At 43.7% G+C, this 17,009-nt stretch overlaps 1 protein-coding gene and 1 long non-coding RNA gene across 6 annotated transcripts in view; one reads left to right on the top strand and one right to left on the bottom strand.

The window, feature by feature from the left end:
* Positions 1–10,705, bottom strand: part of hspa12a (heat shock protein 12A) — a 71,282-nt gene extending 60,577 nt beyond the window's left edge. For 3 of the 5 annotated variants that reach the window (XM_026191210.2, XM_026191211.2, XM_026191213.2), the window contains exon 1: positions 10,316–10,705. In XM_026191210.2, coding sequence (XP_026046995.1) covers positions 10,316–10,355 — 40 coding nt within the window. In that variant the 5' untranslated portion in view covers positions 10,356–10,705. The remainder of the gene's footprint in view (positions 1–10,315) is intronic. The other 2 variants (XM_026191215.2, XM_026191212.2) reach the window with 2 other exon arrangements.
* Positions 10,706–10,724: 19 nt separating this feature from the next.
* Positions 10,725–13,161, top strand: LOC145419560 (uncharacterized). The gene is made up of 2 exons (XR_013900853.1): positions 10,725–10,866; positions 10,997–13,161. It is a non-coding gene; the product is annotated as an uncharacterized LOC145419560 (long non-coding RNA).
* Positions 13,162–17,009: the final 3,848 nt, after the last annotated feature.

Genomic DNA, 17,009 nt, shown 5'->3' with positions numbered 1-17,009 from the left:
CCCTAAGACACAACTGAATCAGTGATAGGCGGCTCACAGGACAACAGCTTCAAGCAGCTTAGTAGTGCTTGTAGTAAGCAAGTCTCAGTTTCAGCTGTGAAGAGAAGCTGCAGGTTTGACAGGACGAGCTGCAGCAAGAAAGCCATTGGTAAGACAGAACAAGACAAAGAGGCTTGTCTGGGCCATGAAACATTGGACCACTGAAGACTGGAAGAAGGTATTATGGACTGATGAATCAAAATTTGAAATCTTCAGTTCATCGATTCATTTGTACACCGTGGAGTAGGTGTAAGGATGGGTCCACAGTGTTTGGCATCAACTGTCAAACATGGAGGAGGAAGTGTGACGGTCTGGGGCTGTTTGCTGGATCCAGGGTCGGTGACTTGTACAGAGACGCTCCCTGAACCAGAACCACAGCACTCTGCAGCTCCATGCAGGACCCTCTGGTATGCACCTAGTTGGTCAGGGCTTCATCCTACAGCAAGATAATGACCCAAAACATGAGTCCAAGCTGTGCCAGAACCACCTCAGGAAAAAAGAACAAGACTGTAAGTTTGGAAACACGGAGTGTCCAACACAGGCTCCAGACTAAAACCCCATCGAGCTGGTTTGGGATGAACTGGACAGAAGAGTGAAAGCAAAGCATTTTGGTCTATAAACTAATTCCATGATTTATTTTTTAACTCCAGTTGCTTATTTGTACCATGCTTTCATTTCAGAGTGCAATGAGACATTAAACCGAGTAATTTTCAATAAAAAACTGGAAAAAATGAGGTGTTGTAAAACTTTTGACTGGTAGTGTGTATCAACACACAACTCTGTTCTGATGTTTTTGCTAAGAAGATGTCATGAAACTTTTCTCGTCTGATGGCAGTGGTCTCTGCCACAGTGCTCACTGACTGTTAAATACACAATGTTCATTATAGTCACCAGCTGAAACTAGCATTTACTACACATGACACTTCAAACTGGTTTTTCTTAGAGGTTTTCTACTATTAAAACATAATAGTGAAGTATTACTATTAGTAAGGTTGGTGGTTCAATCTCTGGCTGCTCTAGTCTCCAAATATCCTTGAGCAAGACACTGACCCAAACAGCTCTCTGATTGGAGTGTGAATATTAGACAGACGAGAAAAAGGTGCCTGTGTGAATGAGGCATGTTGTACAAAGTGCTGTGAGTGCTCAGGGAGAGTAGAAAAGCGCGGTATAAGAACTAACAAACTGATGACTTTTAGACATCAACAGGATATGAAACAACACATGAAACTGTGCATTTAATGTTGTATAGTTTGTAGAATCATGCTGTTTGACTGGGCAGTGCAAAAGAAGACAGCAGAATGTTAAGAGTCGTGTAGGAATACGGCACAACGCAGACGTCCTAACAATGTTTTGTTTCCAAATGAGCTGTTTCCGCACTCCCTCCAGAAAACTTACTATCTGATTGCCTGACAGAAGCCCCTCCCCCATCCTGTGACCCGCTCCGCTGCAGATCAGCCCCTCCCTCAACACATGGATTATGTCAGAGAATGAATCCTGGAAACAGCCTCTGGCTCCCATTTACTCTCCAGCATTCCACGGCACATCTTTATGGGAATGGGATGATTCTTCTTCTCCCTCTTTTTGGTGTTTTGCTCAGGCAGGGCGGTGATTGATTAACAAATGTCTTCATATGTATTTTGAGGTTAAGTTCCACAAAGCCCCTTCTAACCGTAAGTAGAAGGGGCTAAGTATCACCGCTACATCCTTTCTCCATGGGGTGTGGCCTGCATTGGCCTAGTGCAGGTAACACACTGGCTCTGAAAGCTTATAATGACATATAACTGAGTGAACACCTAGTTATAGTTGACAGTTAAACATGAGAAAGAAATGTGCAAAGTGTTTCTGACAATGTTTTCCACAAGCAGTAGCTCCTGCTGAGGACCAAATGCTTTTAAGGAAGATAAGTGATTTTCTCCATGTGAGAGTGAATATAGTTTTGTGTTTGTATCTTAAGGTGTGGCTATGGCTCAGGTTGTAGGGCCATCTGACCCCTGGCTCTCCACACCTACATGTCAAAGTAACCTTGGGCATGATACCCACAACACCCCGATGCATGTGTGTGATGCAGTCTGTTCCTACTTTGTTCTTCTGGATTTGTTCTTAGTTTCACTTTGTTTCCAGAGTCAGTTTTCTTTTTTTAGTTCAGCTTTAATAGTTTCAGTGTTGATATTAGTCCTTGTAATTATTATTGTATGGATGGCAAATGCCTCGGGGCAGATTTAGGAAAAATATAGGTATTACAATAAAAACACAAAACTGTTTCAAAGCAGCTGACTTCCAGTCTGGTAACATGTCCATCAAAGCCAGTGCTTCAAAATCACATCACTTTGATTTTAGTTAACTAAAACGCTGTTGCACATCTAATTTTGGCTTTTACTTTAGTTTTCGTTAACTATAATAACCTTGTTTGATTATAAGATCCACAGGACCACGCCTCCATGTTGAAGCCGTGTAACGTCACCTGAGGGATGGTGGCAAAAATATCTGGAGCGACTGGTTATGTGGGGTTTGCTTCTTTATGTGTTCATCCTTTCCAGTGTCCACAAAGCGCTTGTTCATTTGGGGGTCGTCTGATTTTGGGGGGTTTTCTCCGTATTGTTGTAGGTCTTTACCTTACAATATAAACCACCTTGAGGTGACTGTTGTTGTGATTTAGCGCTAAATAAACAGAACTGACTTGAATAAAAAGGTCAGCTGTGCTCGACTGGTATCGTGGTCACTGTATGAAGATATTAACAGGCCTGTGTTTGCTAACTCCTGACTGACAGCTGAAGGTTTGGGTGTGCTCAGTGCTGACGATGACAGTCTCACTGTTTGTACTGCTATGAATAACACAGGCCCTGGATTAGTAACTCCCTTCATCACATTCAGATGATACAAACGTTTCACACATACACTGCACCTTTTTCAGACACTTCCAAATAGAAGTGATGAGGCGTGGGAACACATGTCACAAATGAAGCATCATTGTGGAGAAATCTGTTCATCTAGGCTGGAACTTTCTGTTAACGCTGTCATTATTATTATTGTTATTGATATTATTGTTATTATTATTATTATTATTGTTATAATAATAACAATAATAGTGGTTGGTGCCTGCCGTGGTGGTAATCCCCGAACCAAATGGTGGACACCAGAGGTGAAGGGAGCCACCAGGCTGAAGAAGGAGTCCTATCGGGCTTGGTTATCCTGTGGGACTCCGGAGGCAGCCGACAGGTATCGACAGGCCAAGCGGAATGCGGCTCGGGCAGTGGCTGAAGCAAAAACTCGGGTGTGGGAGGAGTTCGGAGAGGCCATGGAAAAAGACTTTCGGGCTGCCTCGAAGAGATTCTGGCAAACCGTCAGACGTCTCAGGAGGGGAAAGCGGTGCTCTACCTGCACTGTGTATAGTGCTGGCGGAGCGCCGCTGACGTCGACTGAGAAAATTGTCAGGCGGTGGAAGGAATACTTCGAGGACCTCCTTAATCCCACTGACACGTCTTCCGAGGAGGAAGCAGAGTCTGGGGATGAGGGGAATGACCCGCCAATTTCCGGGGGCGAGGTCACTGAGGCAGTTAAACAACTCCTTGGTGGCAGAGCCCCTGGTGTTGATGAGGTCCGCCCCGAGTTCCTGAAGGCTCTGGACATTGTAGGGCTGTCCTGGTTGACACGCCTCTGCAATGTTGCGTGGAGATCAGGGGCAGTACCTGTGGACTGGCAGACCGGGGTGGTGGTCCCCATCTTCAAGAAAGGGGACCGGAGGGTGTGTTCCAACTACAGGGGGATCACACTCCTCAGCCTCCCTGGGAAAGTCTATGCCAGGGTGCTGGAAAGGAGAGTTCGTCCGTTAGTCGAACCTCGGATACAGGAGGAACAATGCGGTTTTCGTCCTGGTCGCGGAACACTGGACCAGCTCTTTATCCTCTCCAGGATACTTGAGGGTGCATGGGAGTTTGCCCAACCAGTCTACATGTGTTTTGTGGACTTGGAGAAGGCATTCGACCGTGTCCCTCGGGGTGTCCTGTGAGAGGTGTTGCGGGAATATGGGGTGTCTGGCCCATTGCTACGGGCCATTCGATCCCTATACAACCGTTGCAAGAGCTTGGTTCGCATTGCCGGCAATAAGTCGGACTCGTTCCCGGTGGGTGATGGGCTCCGCCAGGGCTGCCCTTTGTCTCCGGTTCTGTTCATAATTTTTATGGACAGGATTTCTAGGCACAACCTAGTGGCGGAGGGCTTTCGCTTTGGTGGCCTCAGAATCTCATCTCTGATTTTTGCAGATGATGTGGTTCTGTTGGCTTCATCGGGTGAGGGCCTCCAGCTCGCACTGGAGCGGTTCGCAGCCGAGTGTGAAGCAGCGGGAATGAGGATCAGCACCTCCAAATCTGAGGCCATGGTTCTCAGCCGGAAAAGGGTGGAGTGCCCACTCCGGGTCGGGGATGAGTTCCTGCCCCAAGTGGAGGAGTTCAAGTATCTCGGGGTCTTGTTCGCGAGTGATGGGAGAAGGGAGCCGGAGATCGACAGACGGATTGGGGCTGCAGCTGCAGTAATGCGGACGCTGCACCGGTCCGTCGTGGTGAAGAGGGAGCTGAGTGTAAAAGCGAAGCTCTCAATTTACCGGTCGATCTACGTCCCTACCCTCACCTATGGCCACGAGCTGTGGGTAGTGACCGAAAGAACGAGATCGCGGATACAAGCGGCAGAAATGAGCTTCCTCCGAAGGGTGGCTGGCCTCTCCCTTAGAGATAGGGTGAGAAGTTCGGCCATCCGGGAGGGGCTCAGAGTAGAGCAGCTGCTGCTCCACATCGAAAAGGAGCCAGCTGAGGTGGTTCGGGCATCTGACAAGGATGCCCCCTGGGCGCCTCCTGGGTGAGGTGTTCCAGGCATGTCCCACCGGGAGGAGGCCCCGGGGCAGACCCAGGACACGCTGAAGAGATTATATCTCTCGGCTGGCCTGGGAACGCCTTGGTATTCCCCCGGATAAGCTGGAGGTGGTGGCTGGGGAGAGGGAGGTCTGGGCCTCTTTGCTTAGGCTGCTGCCCCCGCGACCCGGCCCCGGACAAAGCGGATGAAAATGGATGGATGGATGGATGGATGGATGGATATTATTGTTATTGATATTATTGTTATTGATATTATTATTGTTATTGTTGTTATTGTTATTATTGTTGTTATTGTTATTATTGTTGTTATTGTTATTATTATTATTGATATTATTATTGTTGTTATTGTTATTATTATTGTTACTGATATTATTATTATTGTTATGGTTATTATTATTGTTATTGATATTATTATTATTGTTATTATTATTGTTATTGATACTATTATTGTTGTTATTGTTATTATTATTGTTATTGATATTATTATTGTTGTTATTGTTATTATTATTGTTACTGATATTATTATTATTGTTATGGTTATTATTATTGTTATTGATATTATTATTATTGTTATTGTTATTATTATTGTTATTGATATTATTATTGTTACTGATATTATTATTATTGTTGTTATTGTTATTATTATTGTTATTGATATTATTATTGTTGTTATTGTTATTATTATTGTTACTGATATTATTATTATTGTTATTGTTATTATTATTGTTATTGATATTATTATTATTGTTATTGTTATTATTATTGTTATTGATATTATTATTATTGTTATTATTGTTATTGTTATTGTTATTATTATTGTTGTTGTTATTGTTATTATTATTATTATTGTTGTTATTGTTATTGTTGTTATTGTTATTATTATTGTTGTTGTTATTGTTATTATTAGTTTTGAAAAATGAGATCGCAGATGCAGGAGAGGAAACAAGCTATGTGTGTGTGTGTGTGTGTGTGTGTGTGTGTGTGTGTCTCTGTGTGTCTCTGTGTGTCTGTGTGTGTCTCTGTGTGTCTGTGTGTGTGTGTGTGTCTCTGTGTGTGTGTGTGTGTGTGTGTGTCTCTGTGTGTGTGTGTGTGTGTGTGTGTGTGTGTGTGTGTGTGTGTGTGTGTGTGTGTGTGTGTTGTGTCTGTGTGTGTCTGTGTGTGTCTCTGTGTGTGTCTGTGTGTGCGTGTCTCTGTGTGTTTGTGTGTGTGTGTCTCTGTGTGTCTGTGTGTGTCTCTGTGTGTCTGTGTGTGTCTGTGTGTGTCTCTGTGTGTGTCTGTGTGTGCGTTTCTCTGTGTGTTTGTGTGTGTCTCTGTGTGTCTGTGTGTGTCTGTGTGTGTCTCTGTGTGTGTCTGTGTGTGCGTTTCTCTGTGTGTCTGTGTGTGTGTGTGTGTGTGTGTGTGTCTGTGTAAAAGTCACCGTCTGATGACTAATAATGTTCCTTCAAGATGTAAAATACTGTTACAGTGTTGCAGTGCATTATGGGATTCCATTGTGCTGGTGGACACTTCATTCAGTGATATATTAGAAGTATGTGCATCTAAATCCCAGACAGAAAACTGTTAATGTTGTTCAACCAGCAGCTCCTTTAAACTCGACACTAATTTAAAACAGAGACACGTTCATCAACTACACACGTGAAACACATCCAACTCTACAACTGCCTACATCTGCAGAAACATGCCTGATGCAGCCACCAGACAGAGAACAGCATAAATGGCAACACCAGTTATCCCAGCAGTTCTTATCTGGCGTGAGTGAGTTTCCTTTATCGTCCTGTCTAACTGCTGATTCTGCTGTGAAGCTTTGTTAAGCCTACGATGTAATCAGCAGCAATAAAGCTGATATGTGCAGTTTAACATTGTGTAAAGCTGGGTAGGTCTACATGTGTGAGGTTCTTCTCTCTCTCCAGGACCCAGCTATCCCCACTCGTTATCCTCACTGTCATAACAAACAGCCCACAGTGACCCCCACAGCACAGAGCTCAGAAAACTGCTGAAATACCAAAAGGCCCACAGGGGGAAAAATGTATATATGGTCATTCAATGTATCAGAAAGTTGTTTTGTAAAGATGGTGCTGCAGACTGACAGAAACACGGTCAAGCTGAACTTCCATGTACAGATGTGTGTAATAACTGCACAGCGTTACCTCAGCCAGCCTTCCATGGCCTCAGCAGCACACAGGCATACGAGCCGCCATGGCAGAAACCCCTGTTTATTAATTCGCACAGTGAGTCCAGGCCAGTGGTAGGCTGCCCATTAGCAAGTTGTTTTTGGTCTAGTATATAGATCCAAGACCCCTCCCCAATATAATGAGGGAGCCACAAGCCAGCGTACTTTTAGTATTGCTCCTAAACCCAGCATGGGTTGTACCAGGAAGGGCATCCAGCATCTCTGACAAATCAAACATGCTGATAATCGCTAACATTTCCACACTGGATCAGTCAAGGCCTGGGTCAACGATGACCACCACGGTGGAAACTGTGCTACTTTTAGCCAAAGACAAAGGACGAGAGAGGGGAGGAGGAAAAGGAAATGCGGAGGGTTGGTGTGACAGCAGAGGATCCTAAGGCCAGGGAAGGGGTGGGCAACTCCAGGCCTCGAGGGCCGGTGTCCCTGCAGGTTTTAGATGTGTCCTTGAACCAACACAGCTGATTCAAATGGCTAAATTAGCTCCTCAACGGCTGTGTCCCAATCCAGGCTCTGCAGCCTTAAAGGCCGCATTTTAAGGCTGATTACATCACAGCGACGCGCCGAAGGCTGTCCCAATTTGAAGGCTGCTCGAAATGCGGCCCTCAAATGCGTCCTTCATTTCCCTGAATTTTAAGGATGTGGCGGTGTAGACTTCGTGGCCCAACATATCCCAGAATGCATAGCGCGGCGGTGGGTGTGGATAATTTTGCCGAAAAAAAACGGTGGATGAGGTGCGGCCGAAGAGTGAACTTTAAGTACTGAATATGACGTCACTTATTTATGTGCAAATGTTTAATAACGAAGAACATTAAAACATTCCTGTTGGCCACATGTCGGCAAAGTCATGTGACATTAGTGACGTTTGTACTAACTTGGTTTTAAAGCCTTTACTTTAAAATATACGCCGTTCAATAGCTGAGCTTAATCTTACAGAGAATGATCAAAGCTCATGTAGAAACAAACACATGAACAAAAGATTTTCTCCTTCATTTCTGTCAAACAAAGCTGTATGACACGTTTCCAGCTGTTAGTATCATGGTTGCTAGGCAACCTGGGCGGCGCGACGGAGGCTAGACCGCCCATTTCACAAGCCTCGCACTTCCGGCCTTAGCGGTCTTTAAGTACGCGGCCCTTGTGGACCGTTGAGGCTGCAGACCCTGAATTGGGATACAGCCAACATGTCCTACAGTTCTGCAGAGGCCTGGTAATGAACTAATCATGTGATTCAGGTGTGCTGACCCAAGGTGAGATCTAAAACCTGCAGGACACCGGCCCTCGAGGCCTGGAATTGCCGCTAGGGTGATATGAAGGCAGATAATCCAGACTTACCTTCATATGCAAAAACATATTTCTGAAAATGTTCAACTCTGTCTTTAAAGTACACGGTCTATACTGTTTAGGGAAGTAAAATTGTAGTTAGTATGCCAGACGTGCCTGGGTGTGATGTCACGAGAACATTACCAACAGATAGAAGCTCCGATTTGTGCCTAATTTAGCTCCTGAAACTGAAAGTGCTACAAACAGCGGGAACAACATCATAAATAAACCTAATAATATAATAAACCTTAAACATGTGGCCCACCACAGCAGGTAGTGCCACATGTTTAAGGTTTTTTATGCCATATTCCTTGAATCATAGCCCAAAGGGATTTGTGCCTTCTCCCAGGACTGATCCAAGTATCTTTTCCTTTTTAGGTCAATCTGTAAACTACTGACTGAAACGCCAAAACTCTTTGTTCTTAGCAGGCTAATGTTGTCTTTTTGATTCAGCCACAAAGTGTTGTTTTCTTCCTTCTATCTTCTAGAGCAGCAAATCAGGCATCATTCAGCTGCAGACTATCATGGCTGAGTGAGTCATGAAGAAGTGTTTGTATCTTTGGCAACCTTTCCATTTTTTGGGAACTGTGTGAACTCCTACGAAAGTTCATCCAGCAACCAAAGTGTTGCTGTGAAGATGGAAGATAAACACATGGTCATATGACTTTATTACCTCACAAGTTAGGAGATTAACTCTCACAAGAAGTCGTTTTTAGCTGAGTCCAAGCCAAACAAAGTGTTCTATGAAGCTCTGATTCCTGCGAGACATCATCAGGGTGGAGTCTCTATGGCTTTCATTCAGTGACGTTACATAAGTCTGGAGAGCTGCCAAGTCTCCGGCCCAGGCTTTTTCATTTTCTTTTGTTTTTGTGAGGAAAGAGCTTCTGCACACTCTAACCAGCCAGGCTCTGGAATTTCTGCCTAATTTAAACTCGTCACAACACAAACAGCACAACTTCAGCTCATATATAATACAAGAAATCATTAAAATGCTATAGGTAGAGAAGTGCTGGTGGGGGGTACATCGCATAAAATGGTGCCGGATGACCCCACAGGTTGAAACTGTCAAAATAAAAGTCTTTCTTATGTCTGTAAATCTGTAACATATTGTATTGTTAAATATTTCTGTTACTATAGTGGAGCAACTGTAACCCACATAATGTCCTTAGGGATTAATAAAGTGCGCTGATTCTGATAAATGTTGCTTGGTATGCTTAAATGTACATCTGGAGTGCGACACACAGAACTGCTGACAATTGTGTTAGTTCAGCAAGCAATAATAAAATGACCGACTTCAAGCCACTGATACCAACTTTAACACAGCAGGCTCTATGCACGCCGCTGATGTGAACCACAGCTCAGGACTCCAGCTCCATCACACGCCGTGCCAGCGCCGACTGGGCGGGGATGAGCAGTACCTGAGGATGTGGTGCAGACTTCTTTTTTTGCTGCATTGAGTCACAGCTCCGGTGGGATGGGCCACGTGACCAAACCCCGCACCGTTATGGAGGACAGACCTGGTCTGTGTCTGCGGTAACGACCTGCCACACCGAGCTCAGTCGGAAAACACGAGCCAGAGAAAGCGAGAACTTATAACATCGCCATGTTCGTACATGTCCCTGCTCGGGGCAAGTCCGCGGGCGAGGTCCTGCACAACACGAGTGCCCTTGGAAATCCCAGGCAGGGTTTCAAAGCGCACACAGCCTCTCTGCACTGCAGCAAAGTGTCGCATACGCGTTTTGGCCAGAACTAGACCGAAGCGCGGAGTGCCACCGTCGGACAAATATCAGAGAGTTCCGCGTCTGACAGGCGCCTGCACCGAAAAGCAGCTGCGCAACTGCTATCAGAGCACCGCGGCTTGTACCGACAGAGGTGTTTGTAGAGGCTACGGGATAAGCTAACTCACCTGAGATTATCTTCTCTGACGATGCGTCTTTCTCGGTCATCGTGTCCCGCAGTTTCACCTCCTCTCGAGCCTTCTCTCCGATACAGCTACACCAAGCAATTTTCCTGGTTGCTGAGGCGCACCGGGCCAAAGTGGGGAAAAATCAAACAAAATGTGGTTTTCGTCACTAACGCGGTGCCCCCCCCGAGCTTCGCTTTACCGCCTGTCGTTGTGTGCATAAGACCTGGAGATATTCGTGGACAGGGTTGAGGTTCGTGAGGGTCTAGAAGCAGGAGAGGTGCAGAAAAGCTTCAGCACAGAGGATGTTGGACCCCAGATTTGCTGCTGCTGCTCTGTCCGCCCCTCCCATCACATTCATGGCTGTCCTGACCAGGAATGCTGCCCCTGTCCGGTCTGAGGCAGCTTTGCTCGGTGCAGCCGCAAAAGATGCAGTACTACCCACTGTACCCCACTACCGCTGTACCCCCCACTACTGTACCAGCATTCAGACTAGTGTAACGAAAACCCCATGAAAAAATTACCAAACGAGTGAATACGTGAAAGACATTCAGGTTAGATTCATACAAGTCGATCGTTTCCCCCCTCCACTTTAATTACTTTAATTAAAAAACAAACAAACGTTTGCATGTTTGTTGCATGGTCCCGAGTCTTCTGATTATTATTGTGTTTTGGGTTTTTCAGGAGGCCCGGGGTAGACCCAGGACCCGCTGGAGAGATTCTATCTCTCGGCTGGCCGGTGAACGCCTCAGTGTTCCCCGGACAGGCTGGAGGAGGTGGCTGGGGAGGTCTGGGCTTCTGTGCTTAGGCTGCTGCCCCCGCGACCCAGTCCGGATAAGATGGATGGATACTTCTGTTTAACTGTCTTTAGGTTTGGTTATTATTCTACATGTGTGTGATTCTCTTTGGTCCAGTTCACAAACACAATCTGCATACCCCATACAGATTGTGACAGTCTGTGTGAAGTGGTATACACGGCATTATAATACAGGTGAGAGGTAAGGAAGTGCAAATACGTCGTTACTGCAGGTACGTTATTTTCAGGTAGCTGTCTCTACTTGAGTATTTATTTTTCTGATGTTTTTCTAGATCCTAGATTTTAACAAAAGTATCTGTACTTTGTACTTTTTACATTTTCAAACCAGGCGTAATACTTTGGGTTTCAAACATTTGAAGAGAGCGCTGCTGCTGCCGGGTGTTAACGTGGGCCAGTGTTGTTTTTTGGGGGGGGCACGATACCGGAACAGTGCAGATGTCTAAAAGTTCTAGTCGCAGTACTTCAGCATCTAGCTAGCCCTACAGAAGAGAAGGAGGAGTAATGCTTCTTAAGTGGCAACATGTTGACTTGACATTTCTTGTTTCCAGTAGGGGGCGCTCTAAATTTTGCTGAGAGTGGGCATATCAGTGTGTTCAGGGCAGGACCGTCATCCTGTGGAGTTTGGACTAGATTTCTATGTGTTATAGAAATATGGCTCATCGTGGCAAAACATCAAAGCTCTCCATGCTGCCAGGGGTGTATCTTTTGTATGAAAGCTCACAGTTTACAGTGTAACACAAGTCCAACTTCTTAATGTTTTTCTGGACAAATTTGTGGTTGCTGGGGGCACGCACCTTCAAACTGTACCCCAACATGCAATACGTGACATTTCCTGCCCCCGCTACGTGGCGCTGTGGCCATTGTCAAATATTACAATTGAATTGTGTTCAGGAAGTTACAATGCGTGAGAAGTTTGATCGAGATTGGACAATGTATCTGTGAGAGGCGTCTTTGCCACGGCGCCCCGTCGCAAAGACTCAATTCAGTACAGCCCAAGTTAATTTTTATTGATCAAAGTTTCAGTTTACCAGCAAACATGGCAGCTCTGAGAGCACCAGTGGCCTCTTTGAGCAGCAAACAAAAAACGCCTTCTGCATCTGTTTGCAGGATGATTGTTGTCAAAGTCAAGGCTGTGGAGAACAGGCTGGGGGATTATGGCTTCTCTCACATTCCTCTGTTCAGTGTACCTTGTTAGGACCCAATTTCTTGCTGAGGTCATTCAACACAACTTACTCTCTCTGCAAATCGGGACACAAATGTTTCTATACCATCCAGCCAGGCCTACAAAACCTCTCACCTTCCTCTCAGTGGTGGGAACAGGAAATGATTGGGTGGTGTCCACATATCCTTTATCCAAACGTCACCAGTTCTAGGATGAAAGTTAGAAATGGCATTTATTTACCAGAAATCAATACAAAAATCTTTCTGTTTGTCAGAACAGTGGGGATGCACCACTAGCTACTGGAAACTTTAGTTATTCCCAGTTCCAGCACTTTCTGCAGCACTGGCACCAAACTTTTCAGGTGAACTGGGGCATTCTCCGTAATCTGTATCTTGTACTGGAAGTGGTGCGTTTGAGTGACTCATGCATGAACAGAAGACTATAACTGATGGAAATTAACTTACATTTATTATTAAGATGACTATATGCATTTGTGTATAAACGTTTACTGCACACTAACAATCACACTACGTTCTTGACTGCCCAATAATTCTAACGTTTTATTATTAAGCTACATGATCATAGCTGATTTATGTTTTGACTTTTAAGAGTTTTATTGGTTAAATGATTCACAGTTATGGTTTTAGACATGTGGGAGTCTTACAGATCCTTACTGCGCAGTATTTATTATATATTACCCGTATTTTAACAGCTTTTACATACTGTAACTACTAGTTGACCTGCTTATTTATGCTACCAAAGACAGTCTAATAAGGATTATAAGACACTACACACTGTGTCATTTGAGGAAAGTACTATGTCTTATTAGATTATGGATTTACAAGGAAATAAATTAATATGGTTACAGTGGGTGTGTTGTTTGTTTGTTTTATTTGTTGTGTTGTTGTGTTGTTTATTTACTGGGGGGAAAAGCGCCAAATACTCACCATCTGTTGTTTTGGTAAATGACTACAAAACTACAAACGGGTTGTAAAAAGGAAGGAAAGGAAAATAGTCAGCGAGAAGGAAGGATGTAGAGGTACAAAGAACAAGGACCAGATGGAAAAAGCACTTAGCAGGCTGGAATCCAAATAGTCCAACTTGTCATTAACGGTTCAGAACGAGCCAAAACAAAAAAGATCAGTTCTCCAATATGAAGGATCTGTCCTGGGATCTTAGTCATGGAGAAGGTTCATCAGACTCACACGTTGTACCTTAATGTTAATCCTTCAATGGAACGCCAGGAACTTAGCTGCAAATGGACAGGCGCTTCAGGGCACAGATGTGTTCATTAAATTTAAATCCAGATATCATGTGTACACAAGAAACATTGGTTTAAACCAAATCTAGATTTCTAGAGTTAGCTCTTGATGATAAAGATGTTGATTTTGATCAGCCAATTAATCAGTTAAACTTTAAAGTCTATCCCAAAGAAAAGAGGTAACAAAAAGGAAAAGTTAGTGTGTTACATTCTTGTGTGTTGGACACAAGAATGTAAAGCATAATTAAAGCCAGGAATAAAGCATTTAAAACACTGAAAATAATAATAATGTGTGTTAAAAATGTAAGGCTCTAAAAGGAAACAGGCAGAAGTTAGAAGAATAATTAAAATGGGAGTAAGAGGGAATATTGCATGAAATACTGTAACACTTTGGAGAGAGTCCGGACAACTAATAAATATATGTCTGTCTACGGGAAAGAGTATGGTTGTCCAATAATGAAAGATAAATAGTTGATAACAAAAGTAAAGCCGAACTATTGGCAGGAACATTTGCAAAGTTCACAGCATAGAAAGTTTAAATAATGCAGAAACACAAAGGAAAGGAGGCCCTACAAGAAAGAGGTGAACATGAAGGACTGATAACTGTCATGTTTTCAATAGCAGAGTTACATAATGCGTTAAAGAAAGTAATACAGCTCCAGCACCAGATCTAATTAGTTACTGCATGATTGAAAACCTTGGTAAGTTTGGTAAGAGTAGAATAGTAAAATTATCTAACAAAATATGGGGTGAAAGTAAAAAAATCAGTGGGAAAAGGCTGTTGTTGTTCCATCTGTAAACCAGGAAAGGATCCAAGCTTAGCTGAGAGTTACAGGCCAATAACTTTAACATCTCATTTGGAGAAAATAATGGAAAAAATAGTGAATGAAAGATTATTTCTTAGAAACTAATGGTAAGATCAAATATTCTCATAGTGGTTTTAGGAAAGAAGAAGCAAGATGGATCCAGCTCTGTGTCTACAACATGTAGTAAGACGACCCAAGGAGAGAGTACAGCTGTGTTTGTAGATACTGAGAAGACATATGATAGGATGTGAAAGAAAGACTCCTGGTCAAGCTGCATCAGATCGACAGGAAAAATGTAGAAATGGATCAGGAATGTTTGAACGAGTAGGAAAAGAGTTCAGTACAGGTTATGAGGTACAGAATGGTAATCCACAAGTATTGTTAGTCCAATAATATGTTCCATATTGATTAATGAGGTATTTAATAATATAATCAATGGGAGTTTCATTGTTTCCAGATGATGGAGTCATTTGGAAGAGAGGAAGAAATATAAGGTTCATCATGACTGAAGTACAGCAAGAACTACAAAAGAGGAGGATTGGGCTCTGGGATGGGGATTTATGTTCTCTGTTACAAACGCAAAGTGGATTATTTTGACATAAAAGAGAGTAGATTAGCAGTTTAATCTCAAATTCTATGGAAATGAAACAGAAAAGGTTGATTTATTTTATATTTAGGTATCTGGTGTAATAAAAGGCTTACATGGAAAACACATATTGGGGAAATAACTGAAATGTTAAAAGGTTTTGAATATTTTAAGATATTTAAAAGGCAGCGAGTGGGGTGCAGAGTGGACAGCATTAAAGGCTTTATATAAAGGTCTCATTAGATCAGTTCTGGTTTGTGGTTCAGCAGCTAAAACATTGTTAAATAGCTTTAAATTAAAATTCTGTATCAGGCGCTGAGGCTGTGATGTGGGGCCATTCAAACTACACCAGTGTCCACACTGTGAGTTTAAAATGGGTAAACAACTGCTAGAAATCAGAAGACACCAAACTGCTTTAAATTACTTAGTAAAGTTAAAAGGACATAGCATATATAGCACAGAGTATAATTAAACCTAGTCAAGAAAAAGGAAGTGTACAGATAATCAGTTTTGGTTGGATTATAAGGGGAAAATGAATGAGAGACAAATTAGTAACAAAAATATTAGTCCAGCAGTACCATTCTCAGTTTTATTGCCATTGCTACAGTGGGGCAAAAAAGTATTTAGTCAGCCACCGATTGTGCAAGTTCCCCCACTTAAAATGATGACAGAGGTCAGTAATTTGCACCAGAGGTACACTTCAACTGTGAGAGACAGAATGTGAAAAAAAATCCATGAATCCACATGGTAGGATTTGTAAAGAATTTATTCGTAAATCAGGGTGGAAAATAAGTATTTGGTCACCTCAAACAAGGAAAATCTCTGGCTCCCACAGACCTGTAACGTCTTCTGTAAGAAGCTTTTCTGTCCCCCACTCGTTACCTGTATGAATGGCACCTGTTTGAACTCATCATCTGTATAAAAGACACCTGTCCACAGCCTCAAACAGTCAGACTCCAAACTCCGCCATGGCCAAGACCAAAGAGCTTTCGAAGGACACCAGGAAAAGTATTGTAGACCTGCACCAGACTGGGAAGAGTGAATCTACAATAGGCAAGCAGCTTGGTGTGAAAAACTCAACTGTGGGAGCAATCATCAGAAAATGGAAGACATACAAGACCACTGATAATCTCCCTCGATCTGGGGCTCCACGCAAGATCTCATCCCGTGGGGTCAAAATGATCATGAGAACGGTGAGCAAAGATCCCAGAACCACACGGGGGGACCTGGTGAATGACCTGCAGAGAGCTGGGACCAAAGTAACAAAGGTCACCATCAGTAACACACTACAACGGCAGGGAATCAAATCCCGCAGTGCCAGACGTGTTCCGCTGCTGAAGCCAGTGCATGTCCAGGCCCGTCTGAAGTTTGCCAGAGAGCACATGGATGATACAGCAGAGGATTGGGAGAATGTCATGTGGTCAGATGAAACCAAAGTAGAACTTTTTGGTATAAACTCAACTCGTCGTGTTTGGAGGAAGAAGAATACTGAGTTGCATCCCAAGAACACCATACCTACTGTGAAGCATGGGGGTGGAAACATCATGCTATGGGGCTGTTTTTCTGCCAAGGGGACAGGACGACTGATCCGTGTTAAGGACAGAATGAATGGGGCCATGTATCGTGAGATTTTGAGCCAAAACCTCCTTCCATCAGTGAGAACTTTGAAGATGAAACGAGGCTGGGTCTTCCAACATGACAATGATCCAAAACACACCGCCCGGGCAACAAAGGAGTGGCTCCGTAAGAAGCGTTTGAAAGTCCTGGAGTGGCCTAGCCAGTCTCCAGACCTCAACCCCATAGAAAATCTGTGGCGGGAGTTGAAAGTCCGTGTTGCTCGCCGACAGCCCCAAAACATCACTGCTCTCGAGAAGATCTGCATGGAGGAATGGGCCAAAATACCAGCTACTGTGTGTGCAAACCTGGTAAAGACCTATAGTAAACGTTTGACCTCTGTTATTGCCAACAAAGGTTATGTTACAAAGTATTGAGTTGTATTTTTGTTATTGACCAAATACTTATTTTCCAGCCTGATTTGGCGCGAGATATGTGAAGACTTATCATT

This window comes from Astatotilapia calliptera, chromosome 13, assembly GCF_964374335.1.
Source record: "Astatotilapia calliptera chromosome 13, fAstCal68.1, whole genome shotgun sequence".
NCBI lineage: Eukaryota > Metazoa > Chordata > Actinopteri > Cichliformes > Cichlidae > Astatotilapia > Astatotilapia calliptera.
This window is presented reverse-complemented; position numbering and strand designations above follow the sequence as displayed.